General features: G+C 39.9%; 1 protein-coding gene across 1 annotated transcript in view; it reads left to right on the top strand.

The window, feature by feature from the left end:
• The window catches only part of nfatc3a (nuclear factor of activated T cells 3a), a gene marked incomplete at both ends in the record, with an annotated part of 54,088 nt that extends 44,924 nt beyond the window's left edge, over positions 1-9,164 (top strand). The window contains one exon of the mRNA XM_079216608.1: positions 9,088-9,164. Coding sequence (XP_079072734.1) covers positions 9,088-9,164 — 77 coding nt within the window. The remainder of the gene's footprint in view (positions 1-9,087) is intronic.
• Positions 9,165-13,718: the final 4,554 nt, after the last annotated feature.

Below are 13,718 nucleotides of genomic sequence, written 5' to 3'. Positions count from 1 at the left end.
TTCTATCTGTTTGATGTTGTGGAGGTGTGAGTATGCTGTGTGTGTGTGTGTGTGTGTGTGTGTGTGTGTGTGTGTGTGTGTGTGTGTGTGTGTGTGTGTGTGTGTGTGTGTGTGTGTGTGTGCAAAGCAAGAGACACAGGAGGTAGGAAGACAGACTGACAGACATATGGACAGACAAGGTCAGAATCCAACCCCACTGCCGGGTCACTCAGCCGAGAGATTCAATCTGAAATGTACTTGGCATCTAACATTAAACTAAAGTCGATACTTGATAATTAAATAATTTTTGAAAAAAGTATAAACTGTATATTTTGATTTGTCCATATAGACCAAATTAAGTAGTGTAGTTACCATGAAACATGCCCTTTTACAAATATAAAAATGATATAGAATATATATTTAATATAAAATAGTCTCATTGAAATCAGAGCAGACAGACGGCAAGACTTCGTATTAGATTCTGCAGTGAACAAAAGGAAAAGAAGATGTTAACAAAGGCATTGAATGGGAAAAGAAAATAAGGAACTTTTCAACAAAGCAGCATGAGTCATAACTGAATGTTGTTAAGATGTGAAAACAGAGGAGGACAGTTGGGTGTGCCATCATTAAATATTATTAAATACAGGTTTTTCACGGTCACTGTTGGGCACATTCAGTGAAGAGACTGTGGCGTGTGAGCACATCAATAAAATAAATACAGGTTCTTTTCTCTTTATTCTTTATTACAGGACTTAAAAATCAACAGTTAGAGATGATTGGTGGACCTATTATAGAATAGTATTACTGTTACTGTTATATGAATTAATATGAATCCCCAGCTAGATCCTCAACCAGGTATCCAAAGCTCTGTAAATTGTGTGTTTGGCTTCTTCATAAACACGGGAGTTGAACAATAGGCCCTCCTGTAATGATTACAGCCGGCATGGTGACAGAATACGAAGCCCCTGTGCTGTCGAACCCTGCATTTCAGCAATTAATCAGCATGTGACGATCTCCATGTTTACAGAGCATGGGTGGGATGTGACAGCACGTGTGTGTCTGTGTGTGTGTGTGTGTGTGTGTGTGTGTGTGTGTGTGTGTGTGTGTGTGTGTGTGTGTGTGTGTGTGTGTGCTTGTGTGCTTGTGTGCGTGCGTGTTTAAGCAGTTGCTGGAATGTCAGCAGTGTGCGCAGTGTGTTCACAACAAAAGCTGGTCTTTTGTTGGCCCTGCCCAAATCCACAGCTGCCTCAAACTGTGAGCACGGCATGGAGGGTTAATAATAATCCGAGCCCTGCCGCCAGTACTCCTTATGAGAGACACAGACGCAGTACAGTAATGGCACAAATGAATACACACAGATACACACAGGGCGTGACAGCATTGAAGATGTATTAGTTGCATTGCCATTGCTACTGCCGAAACCATCACTGATTGTATTACCATTATTACTCTACCACATCCACTGCTGCTATTATTATTGGTCGTCGTAACCTTTTCATCATGCATACTACTCTTATTATATGAATGTATTGAATGTGTTGTTCATTCTGTACACATGACCTCTATTGCACTTCGGTCTGTCTTGGGAGAGGAATCCCTCCTCCGTTGTTCTCCCTCAGGAGAACGTTTTTTTGGGGGTGAGTTTTTCCTGTGCCGATGTGAGGGTCCCGGGAAAGAGGATGACATATGTTTACAGGTTGTAAAGCCCCCTGAGACAAATTTGGGATTTTCAGGCTATAAAAAATAAATTAAATTAAATTGAATCATGATAAAATAAACTAATAGCACTGTTAGTTCACATGCAGTGAACACATATTTTTAATGCATGTTTTTACTGTTCTGTTGCACACATGTCCTCTGCTTTTTCTAAATTTAAAGGCGAATTGAGCATACTTTTTATATCAAAATGGTGAATTCTACATTTTGATTTATTGCCCAGAATTAGATGAGAAGATCAAGACTATTCTTCTCTGCATGTTAATGTATTAGTGGAACAGAAGTTAGAGCATCTTTAGCTTCTGTGCTGTGACGTATTCCCCAGTGAAACTGAGTATTTAAATGTTGTGCAGTTACAAGAGGGATTTAAATCAAATACTTCCTAAAGGTGGATGGGCTTCGAATGTAGTGTGATGTGGAGCTACAGTGGACTGAGAACCTCTCTTCACTAAAGTTGTAGATTGATGAATGGCTGTCATGATATTATTGGTTTAAGTTGGTTGGTTCTAGCTTACTTAAGTCCACGTAATGGGAAAACAGCTCGTCTTGCTCTGACTAAAGGGAACACAATCTTCCGACCAGCACCTGTAATGCTCACAATGGTATATCTTGTTTGTTTAAATCATGTGAAAACAACATGTTATAATTATACAGTGGTTATGTGTACACTGCATGTTAATTAGTGAACTTTAGAGGTGCAGGTGGATTTTTTACCTTCAGAGAGAGTCACGCTCGCTGTATATTTATCGCAGAGATATGAGAGTGGTAATTCTCTACTCCTATGACTCTCTGCCAGAAAGTGATTATGTCTGACTATTTTATAACATCAAAGAAGTAGCTCTTCGTAAAGACAAAGGCTTGTCAGCACTGCCGGTCCCACTGAGTCTTCAGCTCATGGGCAGCTGCTTTCTGCCCACAATCTGACTGCACGCTTCCTGTATGTTGCAAAATGGCAGAGAGCCGTAAATGAGGAAAACAAGTGAGTGCTGAAGAAGCCAATGTCGAGCGATCCAAAAAAGACTTGGATATATTTCTCCGGAGTTGGCCGGCCAGACCAGGGAAAACGCCAGTGAATATTGGATTTACCTTTGACAGGTGTTGAGAAATACGACTCCGAATGAAATTATACATGAAATTAAACTTGGAAATGACCTTTTGGTTTTTGGCTACCTTTGTAAATGATACTGGGAAGGCCTGAACAGTTTATTTGAACTGGCCCAATTGTTTCTGTACTGTAAAGGTGTAACTGCCTCATTTATTGTAATTAAATAGCTGCCATCGCGAAGATCAACAACCATCATTCAACAAAATTGTAACGCAAAAGGATTTACAGTAAAAGCACATTGGATGGTTGGAAACTATGAATTTATCACATCACGAGAGATATTGACAAATATAGACAAACTACTTTTTCCATAATCATAACTTCTGATATTGTGTGTGTGTGTGTGTGTGTGTGTGTGTGTGTGTGTGTGTGTGTGTGTGTGTGTGTGTGTGTGTGCGTGTGCGTGCGTGCAGCACCAGGAAGAAATGTAAACATGTCTGTAGTTTATTTAACTGTGATTATTTGTATGAAACAACCAGATATAAATCATATTGTTGTTGTTTATGCACACAGACATGTGTATATGGGACCATCTCATTCGGAGACTTCATGCTGCCATTAACCAACCATAACAGAGTAATAACACAGAGCTCATGATTCGATGGCATGAAAACCATGGAAGGAAAATATGTTTCCATCGAATGCGTCTGCTGCTCGTTAAAAACAATGGCAAACGTTTGCTGGTCTTTTCCCCTGAAAAGTGGAAACGGACTTTCTGTGTCATCTTTCCATACAATTAAGGTCTTAGAGCGTAATGCAGAGGTCTTGGCAAAGGCTGGAGCCGCTGCTGCCTCTTTCTTTGGACAGAAGGAGGGGAAGCCTGGATATCCCTCAGTGGGGATGAGAGCAACTTATTGACTTTGAGTTCACGAGTCTGACTCTACGTGTACCAAATTATTATGAAAAAAAGTCTTCAATTTAGCCAAGATTTTGTTTGTTACATAGTTGGCTGCTCCTCCTGAGTTGATTTTGTGCACGTCAGCCTAACTATTGAGTGTCGGTGTTTGACTGGAAAATAAATACGAGTCACAACATTTCTCATGGCGCTAGTGAGGACTTGACTGTTGTGAAGATTTCACTCTCCCTACTAAATGTACAGAGGCTGAAATGTGTGAATAAAAGTTTACTTTTATACACACAGAAAGATACCTTTATTTAAACTTTACTCTGAAGCCAATGATTAGTTGATCGACAGGTCATTTATATTTATTTTTGAAACAGAAATACAAATAATTATCTAATTTCAGCTTCTCAAATGAGGATTTTTTGCTTTACTCTATCTTGTGTGATAGTGAATTATACTGTATATGTTTGCAGTTTGGACAAAAAAAAACAAGCTATTTGAAGAAATTGTCTTTCTGACATTTTATTGGCCAAACAGTTATTTCAAGGATGAAAATAATCAGTGGTTGCAGCTTTACTGCTGTATATTTTCCTCAAAGAACAGGAGTAAAGGAAACTTTAACCAAAATAAAAATGAAAAATCTATTAACTTCGATGGGTTAGATGATTCTGACCACAACCTATGAAATGGCTGGAAAAGCTTTTGAGTTCTGATGGTTCTGACACCAGAGATTCATCAGCTTCGTGCCCTCTGCTGATAAGACCTACAGTAGGTCCCATTATGAACTATTGTAATGAGCTTTGCCGATCTCCCCGGGCGGCCATCCAGTGGTTTCCTTCCTAAACCCGGTCCTGTGGTCATCGGCTGAGTGGAGCCACTATTCTGTGTCCCGGATCAAAAGGCTGAGAGTCTTTCGAATCACTTACCGTTAGGTCAAGATGGGAAATCCAGCGATGATTCACAGGAATGAGGAACTTTGAGAAACTTTTTAAAGATCTATGTGCCTTCACCCACCCACTCCCTCACTTACTCCAAAAGTGAAATTAAAATAAAACAGATCACAGAGCAGCGGCGGAGTTAAACGAGTAAACCAGAAAGCACTCCGCTGAGTCGACCTGGGAGATTTCAATACAAGTTCCATCAAATGACCATTTCTTTCCACTGTGTGTGTGATCGCTTCACGTTTCCTCTCCTACCTGGGGCTCCGTGAAGACGTGGACTGTGCATGTCATTACAGGGACCTGCAAATGGAAACTGTGTGCTTTGATATTCCCTCTTGCAGGCAGACCAAGTCTTGCCTATTTTTCTTCCCTTTTGCGCAAATGTTTTCCATTGTGACATGTTGTCTTCATTTGCTGGACTCAAGGATCAGTCAATCTTTGAGTTGTTTGCTTAATCTGCTCTGCCAGAGTAATGTTTTCTAAGCCTGGGTCAGGGAACTTTTTTTAAATGTGTCATAGAGGGTTATGATAATTACCCATTTTCCATTTCGACAGCAGACATGTTTATTGTGCTGAAGGCCCATCTGCTTATTTCACTCCTGTTTTGCATTATGGAAATCTTTTTAATATACCTTCTTTGACATGCACTTTAGAAATGGAGGCGTGAGATTAACCAATCACAGTGGTCTCCTGTGAGATGTTGAACTTTATCTCGGGAAGATTAAAGAATCTCCTGATAACAATTCATTCAGCATATGTAGATTTTACCACACATTTGTTTCTCGAGCAACGATTTCTTTTTTTACAAGCTGCAAAAACTGTGACCGTGTGACATATTCTGGCCACATTTTGGGATTTTTTTTTGCTTATATCTTTCTTGAGCGCATTTTGCGCAACATTATACCCAAATGCTTGTTTTTTAATTTTACTGACGCGTATACTGCCAGTGAACAATGATGCTTAATTCAACAGATGACTGTAACTAATCTAGTTTACAGTGATTTAAGCCTGTCCTTGTTTTCCTTGTATTTCCTCTGAAACCTGAAGAAGCCTGGTCCTACAGATTAGTATGGACATTTAAGATAACACATTTAAAGCCCAGTACAAGAAGCAGTGTTGACACATGACTGCAGGGGGAACAGAAGTACACACATGGAGCATTAAAAGCTATCAGCACAGAAAGGAAGGATCCATCTGATGTAAGCCTATGTTAGAGTGGTAGTAGTAGTAGTAGTAGTAGCAGTAGCGAAGGTTGGCTGCCTGCAGATGTATATTCTGATGAGGGAGCCCCCCTCCCAGTCATATGCAGAGGATCTCCCTCCGGCTGAGCCATTCAGAGCCACACTACCGATGTCAGGCAGCGCTGAATCATCGACTTTCTGTTGCACTGTCATGACCAATACCAGTAAATCTGATAAAACACTATCAGCATATGAAACTCTTCATAGGCCGGGCTTGACTCAAACCTCTCTTTCACTTCTGGATTATTGATGTGTGGACATAGATTATTGCTCACTGATAATAATAAACCGTTGTTTTACGTAAAATACTTGTATAATATTGCTTGTAGATTCCTCCAGTGTATTTTGTGTTTTATATTTTTTGTCTTTAGTCCAGACTTATTACACTACACTTATTTACGCGACAATAATTTTTTCTCCTAAGGAAAATAAAAAGGTATTCTCCTTTCTATTGACTGTTTTGAGACTGAGATGGAAATTCACTCACAAAATAAGATACAATCTTTCTTCAAACGGCCCCAAATCAAGTCTTCCATATTTACATAGAGCGCAGCTGTAATATCGAGAGTGAAGCCTCGCGAAAATGTTTCTGACAGATTGTGTAGGGAAACCTCTTTCGGCATCTTTTTTAAATGAGAAAACCGAATGAATCAAATTGAGAGGAATTTAAATAACAACGCACTTGATTAAGTCACCGGCTTTCAGATCGTTTTATGCGAAATGCACTCTGTGTCTCGTGATTCATCAGACCATAGGTTCATGTTTGCCTCTGCAACAATCTAAACAGAACAGCGGAAAGTGATGTGTTTTCGGCAGACGCCCACTTGCTGTCGGTCTGTCGCACTTCGCACTGTGCTGTTCATATTCCTGTGGTGTTAGAGCAGATTCACTCCCATGTATCAACAGAGCTACACAGTTTACCACAGAACATTTTAGCTGTGCACGAGTATAAGACAGGCCTGTAAACATCACTCTGTGGTTGACCCACTCGTTTCATTTATTAGTGTTTAAATTGGAGCCTTACACATGATCAGTTTTTAAAGATAATGGTAGACGCATCTATGATATTTTATATCATAGATGCGTCTACCATCTATGATATAAAAAAAATAACTTTTCCCAGATATACATTTCACTAAATCGCTGTGGAGCTTGGATAGAAGAAGCACAGTTAGTTACTGTGCCAGCTTTTTAATTTGATGTATGTATACAGCTGCTGTGATGGTCCTTTGACAGCAGTAAGATGCTCTTTGTTTCGAGCACAGTTGCACCACTTGTCTTTTGAAAGGTCATGGCCTTTAAAGGAAATCTGTAGTCCTCCATCACTGTTTTATTTCAATAATGGAATAGTCCGACCAAATCGATAAACCGGCCAACTTGTTGTATATTGTACCTCAGTGTTATATATACAAAGGTAAATGTTTGTTTTGAAATTCACATTGTAGTCTCATATCATAAGTGCGTGGTGGTGCTGTGTGTGTGTGTGTGTGTGTGTGTGTGTGTGTGTGTGTGTGTGTGTGTGTGTGTGTGTGTGTGTGTTTTTGTGTGTGTGTGTGTGTGTGTGTGTGTGTGTGTGTGTGTGTGAGAACATGGTTGACATGGGAAAGGAAGAGCCTCCCACGCTAACAGGATGATGTGAGTGATGGTGGCCAGACACAGAAGCAAGCGGCAGAAAACACAAATATAACAGAATGTACACCAAGGCACTACATTAAACCTGCTGGTCCTGTGACAGAGACTGTAAAAGACACACGGTGTTTAAAGGAAATATTTGTAATTAATACACAAGAAAAACAGACTCAGAACGCACTGTAGTTTGTGGAGATTATGGAATTGTGAAACAGATATGAAGGTAACCACAACATGAGGATTATTATATTTGACTGAATTTATTTTATTGAAAAGCATTCATGTCACTTTGTGTGTCATCTCATTTAAATATGGTATCTTAATTCACTTTCCCATCATTGACTGAGTCATCCCCGGCCCCCTTGTTTCTAGTTTTTACAGTAATACATGTGGTTGTCATGGCCCGGGCAGGCTGCGCTTTGAAAGCACAGTTTTGGGGACCGAGGTAGGTGGAGGAGAGAAGAGCTGTCATGTACAGACAGGTCGTCAAACTCTCCCAGTGTCACACTGGGCCAGAGGTCTGTGCTACACCTTCCCAAACCAGTTTGCCAAATCAAACAAAGGAGTCACGGGACAAAAATTAAATAGTTTTGTTACAGTAGGGGGAAAAAAAGAACCTTCACTTCACTTTTTCCATGAATTTTTACCAAAGCAATTCTCTCTGTCCTTGCGTCTTTCTCACCACTAAGTATTTGAAGTTGATTTACTTCACGGCTGCACTTCATACTAGCTCCCTGCTGTGTCTCCTGTGGTCAACAGTGTGAATACTGAATGGAGGCAGCAGATGTAAAACAATCACCTGCCTGAAAAACAGGCAGCAGTGCAGAGAAAGAGTTATCTGTCTTTTTTTTTTAAATCAGGCTTTAACTGAGTCAGTGGAGTAATTAACTTCACTGTGCCCAAGTGCCACCCCGGGCTCCACAGTGCGTTTTTTAACAATTGATTGGTTTTACTCAGCCTGAGGAAATGTACTGAACCACCTTTTAAGCTCTAATAACGGACCACCCCGCTGGTTGGCTGGCCGTACAGCGCTGTGTTTATAGGAGGGCTGTGGTAACTGGTAACATTTCTTGGACTCAGACTAAGGTCAGAAATGGCACATTTATTGAATGGAATAGTTTCTCTCATTTGATATGTGAGGAGTGATTATATATCACGTCAGAGCTGTGATTTTGTGACCTTTGGGTCCGCCAGTTAGTGTGAGTTTTTCCACTTTGAACTTTGCTGATTGAGTTTGACGTTTCAGTTTTGTGAGGAACAGCATCGCCCTCTGCTGACCAGGATTATGTACTTCAGCTGAACTTCATTTCTCGTGATGGGCAGATGAAGCCAGTGGTTTCTGGGCTTTCTGTCAATTTGTGCCAAACAGATGTGAAGCTTCAGGGCTTGAAACTCAACTTACACGGCGTGGTTTCAAAAATCTAATAGCAGCCCTTCAAGTCAACACCTCATTGATTTCATATAATGATTGGAGATTAGTATTCATTAAAATATGACTTTTATTTCCATATTATTTTCAGCCTTTCCTGTCATTTTCAGCTTCAAAACTGTTAAAAATGCTTTCTTAAGCACCAGTGACGTTTTAACTCATGTAAAAGATGTTTACTCTGTTTTTTCTCTCTCTCTTCGCAGTGAATGAGATCATTGGCAGAGACATGTCTCAGTCCCCCAGCACTCATGGTCCTCCATCAGCACACAACCAGTCATAGCCCAGCCCACCCTCAGGCCCTGACGCAGCCTTTTGGGTCAAGAAACACCTCCTCAAGCTCTCAAACCCAATCCCGGACCCCGGACCCCAGTCCTGGTCCTGGTCCTGTTTGTAATGGGACAAGAGGCAGGAAGAGGGCAGGTAGGCCGTGGGCAAAGACAGAATACGGTTGCAGATTCAGTTAAAGCCTCATGGACCTGCTACTACACCAGATTGACAAGAAGACACTCTCATTTGTCTCTGATTTCATTTGAAACCATGTCTCTTATTTAGAGATATAGCTAAAACCCACACAGATTAGAAAGGTGTACAGGAGAATATGGCAAGTTACTGCCAGGTTGAAATAGTTGGAGAATAAGATGTGACCCGTCCCTCTTCATCAGGGGTGGGCCTGTCCGGTCAAAGCACCGCTGTCTTCCTGACCAATCAGCTCCACGACTTTGGAGCACTGGCTTTCTAAATAACTCTCTGTAGTGGACAGTGTCTGTTATCGTCCCTCTCTCACCAGCGTAGACGTTCATGATAGAAGACGTCTTGAGAGATATAAGAATGAGAAAACCGCAGTGCTCTCACAGCAATCCCGAGCTGAGATCCAAAACTGTTCTGAAGGTTGTTTGAGTCCTCTGCAGTGAAGGAGGCAACATTTTATTAATTTTACTAAAACTCTACAAAACATTCTGGGTTTCATTCTGAGCGAGCATCAGCAAAAGTGTGATGTGGCAAAAACAAATTGGTACACTTGGAAGTTGGAGATGAAAAATGAATTACTAGTTGTAAATATGTATTACTACATTCAGATCAAACAACAATGAAGGATCAGAATTTCTATTATCAGTACAAAAAACAACAACAACAACATTTTGGATTGAATATCTGGTTGAACGTTCCAATCCCAGTTTTTTGCTTTTGGCTCCTTCATGACAACATTGTCCACTCCTGGATCCTTTCTCTTTTTAGATGATACAATCATTCAGGTCTGGAGAGCAGGGACCCGGCAGGGAGGTCGTGCTCCTCCGACACTGGTCTGAGATCTGCAACCTGTAACATTCCACAACTTTTAGTAACCTTGCAGCTGTGTAGATATCTGTACATGAATCGACTTCTCTCTCTTTTCCTTCTTCTGTCTATTCTGTTTCATCATTTACATCCTCCCTCTCTGGTATTTCTTTCCCTTCAAGTTGAACAAATGCCTTATTAACACTTAGCAGCTTTGAATGGTAGCTAAAGCTTTTGTTGTTGTTTTGCACAGCTGGCTTGGAGCGTGATGATAATATTGTTTCAGAAAGAACATTTTATGAATCCTGATGAGGGTTGGGTGGGTTTCAGGACTGAGTTAGCCCTCTAATTTGTATTCAAAGATATTTGAAGATGCCCGTTATTTCCACGTTCCAAAGAAGTGTTTTTATTAATCCACAGACATCCCTGCCTCTGAAATACATTTTCATGCAATAACTCCCCAAATCTCTCAGGGGCCCTAGTGTGCCTTTGAATTCCTAGCAACCACCATACCTGTGATGGTATGACATTTAATAGGGAAATGATCTGACTAAAGTTTTGAAAGTATTTTATACATAAAGATGTTTATATATTGCATATATGTATTGACCCCCACCCACCCCCCCTTTAATGAACAAGGTAAAACTAAAAATATCCTAAAGTCGAGAGAAGAACATCTAGATGCACTTCCCCTGTTTGCAACAATCAATTTTTTCTGTCCACAATCAAACACTTCTCCTTAATTGTGTCCAGAATGGTGTCTATTCACAATGATGTATTCGGATATGCAGTGCCTGTACGGCAGCAATAAAACCATCTCGAGGAAAGAGTCTTCAGGCAGGTTCCATTGTGAACACACAGATTTCCATTGGCTTTTTATTTTGTTTGCCTTAAGCTTGACAATGACGCTCCTGCATGTGAGAACTGATGAGTGTCGCTTATGACGGTTTGAAGTCAGTTTCCAGGTGAAAATGATTCTGCTATGCATTACGATTTCTGCCTAATGCCTTTAAAAATGTGGAGGAGAAAAAAAAGAAGAAGAAAAAAAACCTTGATGCCTATAGAAGTAGAGTGTAGACGTGTTGTAGATGCTTGAATAATTCTGTTAGCATCCTGGAGGTGTCCATCAGCCAATCTGCCTTGTTAAGGACGCAGTGCGAGCATCTTAATAGGTTCAGGTGTGTGTGTGCGCGTGTGTGTGTCTGTGTGTGTGTGTGTGTGTCTGTGTGAGTGGATGTATGGTTGGTGTTTGTACCAAATATGCTGTACAGAAGACAGGAGTCCTATTTTCAACAACAGACGCAAACACACGTATTGAGGCTATGCAATCTTTAACAGCAGCAAATGTGAAATGACATGAAAATTAAAAAGAAGATTACTATTTGTAATGTTGCTTATGAAGAGCGGAAATGAAAAAAAACAAAAAACAATCAGATGAGAGTATCATGTCACTATGTAAACTATTAGGATGCCTTAACTCTTGTTTGAAAACCAGTTTGTCATTGTGTCTGTTCTGGGTGGATTTTTTTGTTCCGTGACTAAAGACATAAGTCGGTAACTATTATTATTATTTTCCGTTTTCATTTTTGGGGGGTGGGGCGGGGGGCACATAGTGGACATTGAGGGTTGTGTGGGAGGAGTGAAATGGCTTTGCATATAAAGCTGTTTCTGTAGCTTGAAAGACTTGAGTCAACAAAAAACTAAAACAAAACCAGCATTGACAGTAAACTCTGGCTGCCGTCCTCGTCTGTCACAACCAAAGACCGAACAATATGTTCCCATTTTACATTATGGTAAAGCAAACAGAGACTGTACAACTCTATTTTTGATACTTTGAAATGGATGTCATTCCTAAAAGGTTGGGGACATGTATGAGTGTTGAGAATATAATTGTGTATATATGTATATATATATATATATATATATATATATATATATATATATATATATATATATATATATACATATATACATATACATACATATATGTTTTGTAAAATAAAAGGGAAATACAGGTTTAGCTGATGTTTACCGAGCCTTGTATTGTCATTTCTTGTATATTTTGTATGTTCAAATTTTTGTAATTTTTAAGACTGCAGTGCTTTTTGAAATTATTCAAAGGGGATACCTTGCATCATACTGTAGGCTCTAAAGTAGTGTATATCAATAAAACAGAAAACTCAGCTATGGCTTCATGTCACTTTTTTCCATATCTTTGATACGAAGGCAGCGTTTTCTTTGCTGCGAACATGAACTCTTGTATCACTACGGTGTGTGTAGAGGACACTGGCTTGGTGCAAAGTTGTGTCACTAAAAGGTGAGTTCTGAGTTGGATCATCATAAGCAAAGTTGGCTTCTATAAAAATGGGTGTTATGCAGATATGTATAGAATATGAAAACGTCAGATTTTCAGACGGCCTCTAGTGGTACTATCAGAAGACAAATAGCTGCAGACAGCAATGGAACTTTCATTAAATTCTGTTGTATTGTCTCTTAACTGTAAATTGATCCCTTTTTGCCTTTAAAACTTGCCTCTGCTTTTTTTTACAACCAGATTACTGTAATCCCTTTCAATGTAACCCACACTTCCACCAGCTAAAAGTACACCACAGGACGGGACCTGCCAAAAGGAATGACTGAGCTTTGGATCTTGGTTATCCCTAAAGTTCACTGAGAAGTGCTGGTTGGCATGACTCTTTTTGTCCCTGGCTTGTTAGAAGAGTTGCAAACACGGCTCATAATACAGCTGACACCGAATCTAAGTCCTTTTTGGGGTACGGTCATGGCTTCTACAGATTGCCTTCTCAATTGTACAACCTTTTTAGCAGTTACACCTGCTGAAATAAAGACTTAACATGCAATGTTGGTGTCACAGGCGTGATTTTAGCTGAAATGTCTCCCAGTGTATCTCTCAACTAATCAGACTGGTTCGGCTGGAAAGAATCATTTCACTTGAGGATGGAGACATTCATAATTACTCTTAGGATTTTGGGGATTTAAATGAGTGAAAGGAGGTGATGAGACAAGAAGCCAGTCAACTGGCCCATAGCGAGCAGAGATGGGAGTGTCAGGAGTAACAAAACATTGCATTCTGGGAACCAGGCCAAAGACCAGTAAGAACCTGTGAAGTTAATCAAAACTCGAGATTGTATAGTGTTACTCGCGCCCGATTTTAAGTCAATATCAAAGCTGTTTAAAAGATGAAAATATAGCCACGCAAAAGAGTGTGAGACTGCATATATCTAACCAAAAAAATTAACAAAATTACAGTAATAATGCACAGTGACAGTGAATTATAATCCTTGGATTTTTTTAAAGGATGAATAAGGATTGCAGGTTGAAAACATGTAAGAAACAATAAATTAGATGGTACTTTCCGTCATATACAGGCTGATTCCGCTATTCTTAATGTGTCGCCCCTGTCTCACTATGTGTCTGTGTGTTTGTTTCTCTTTTTCTACCATTTCACTTGCCTTCTGTTTTAGCGTTTTTGTCAACTTTTACTTCAAACTAACTCACCAAGTAAATGTTAGTAAGGCAAATCTTCTCAATGATTACA

Source organism: Taurulus bubalis, assembly GCF_910589615.1.
Source record: "Taurulus bubalis genome assembly, chromosome: 4".
NCBI classification, from domain to species: domain Eukaryota; kingdom Metazoa; phylum Chordata; class Actinopteri; order Perciformes; family Cottidae; genus Taurulus; species Taurulus bubalis.
Note: the sequence above shows the minus strand (reverse complement) of the source record. Positions and strands in the feature narration are given on the sequence as shown.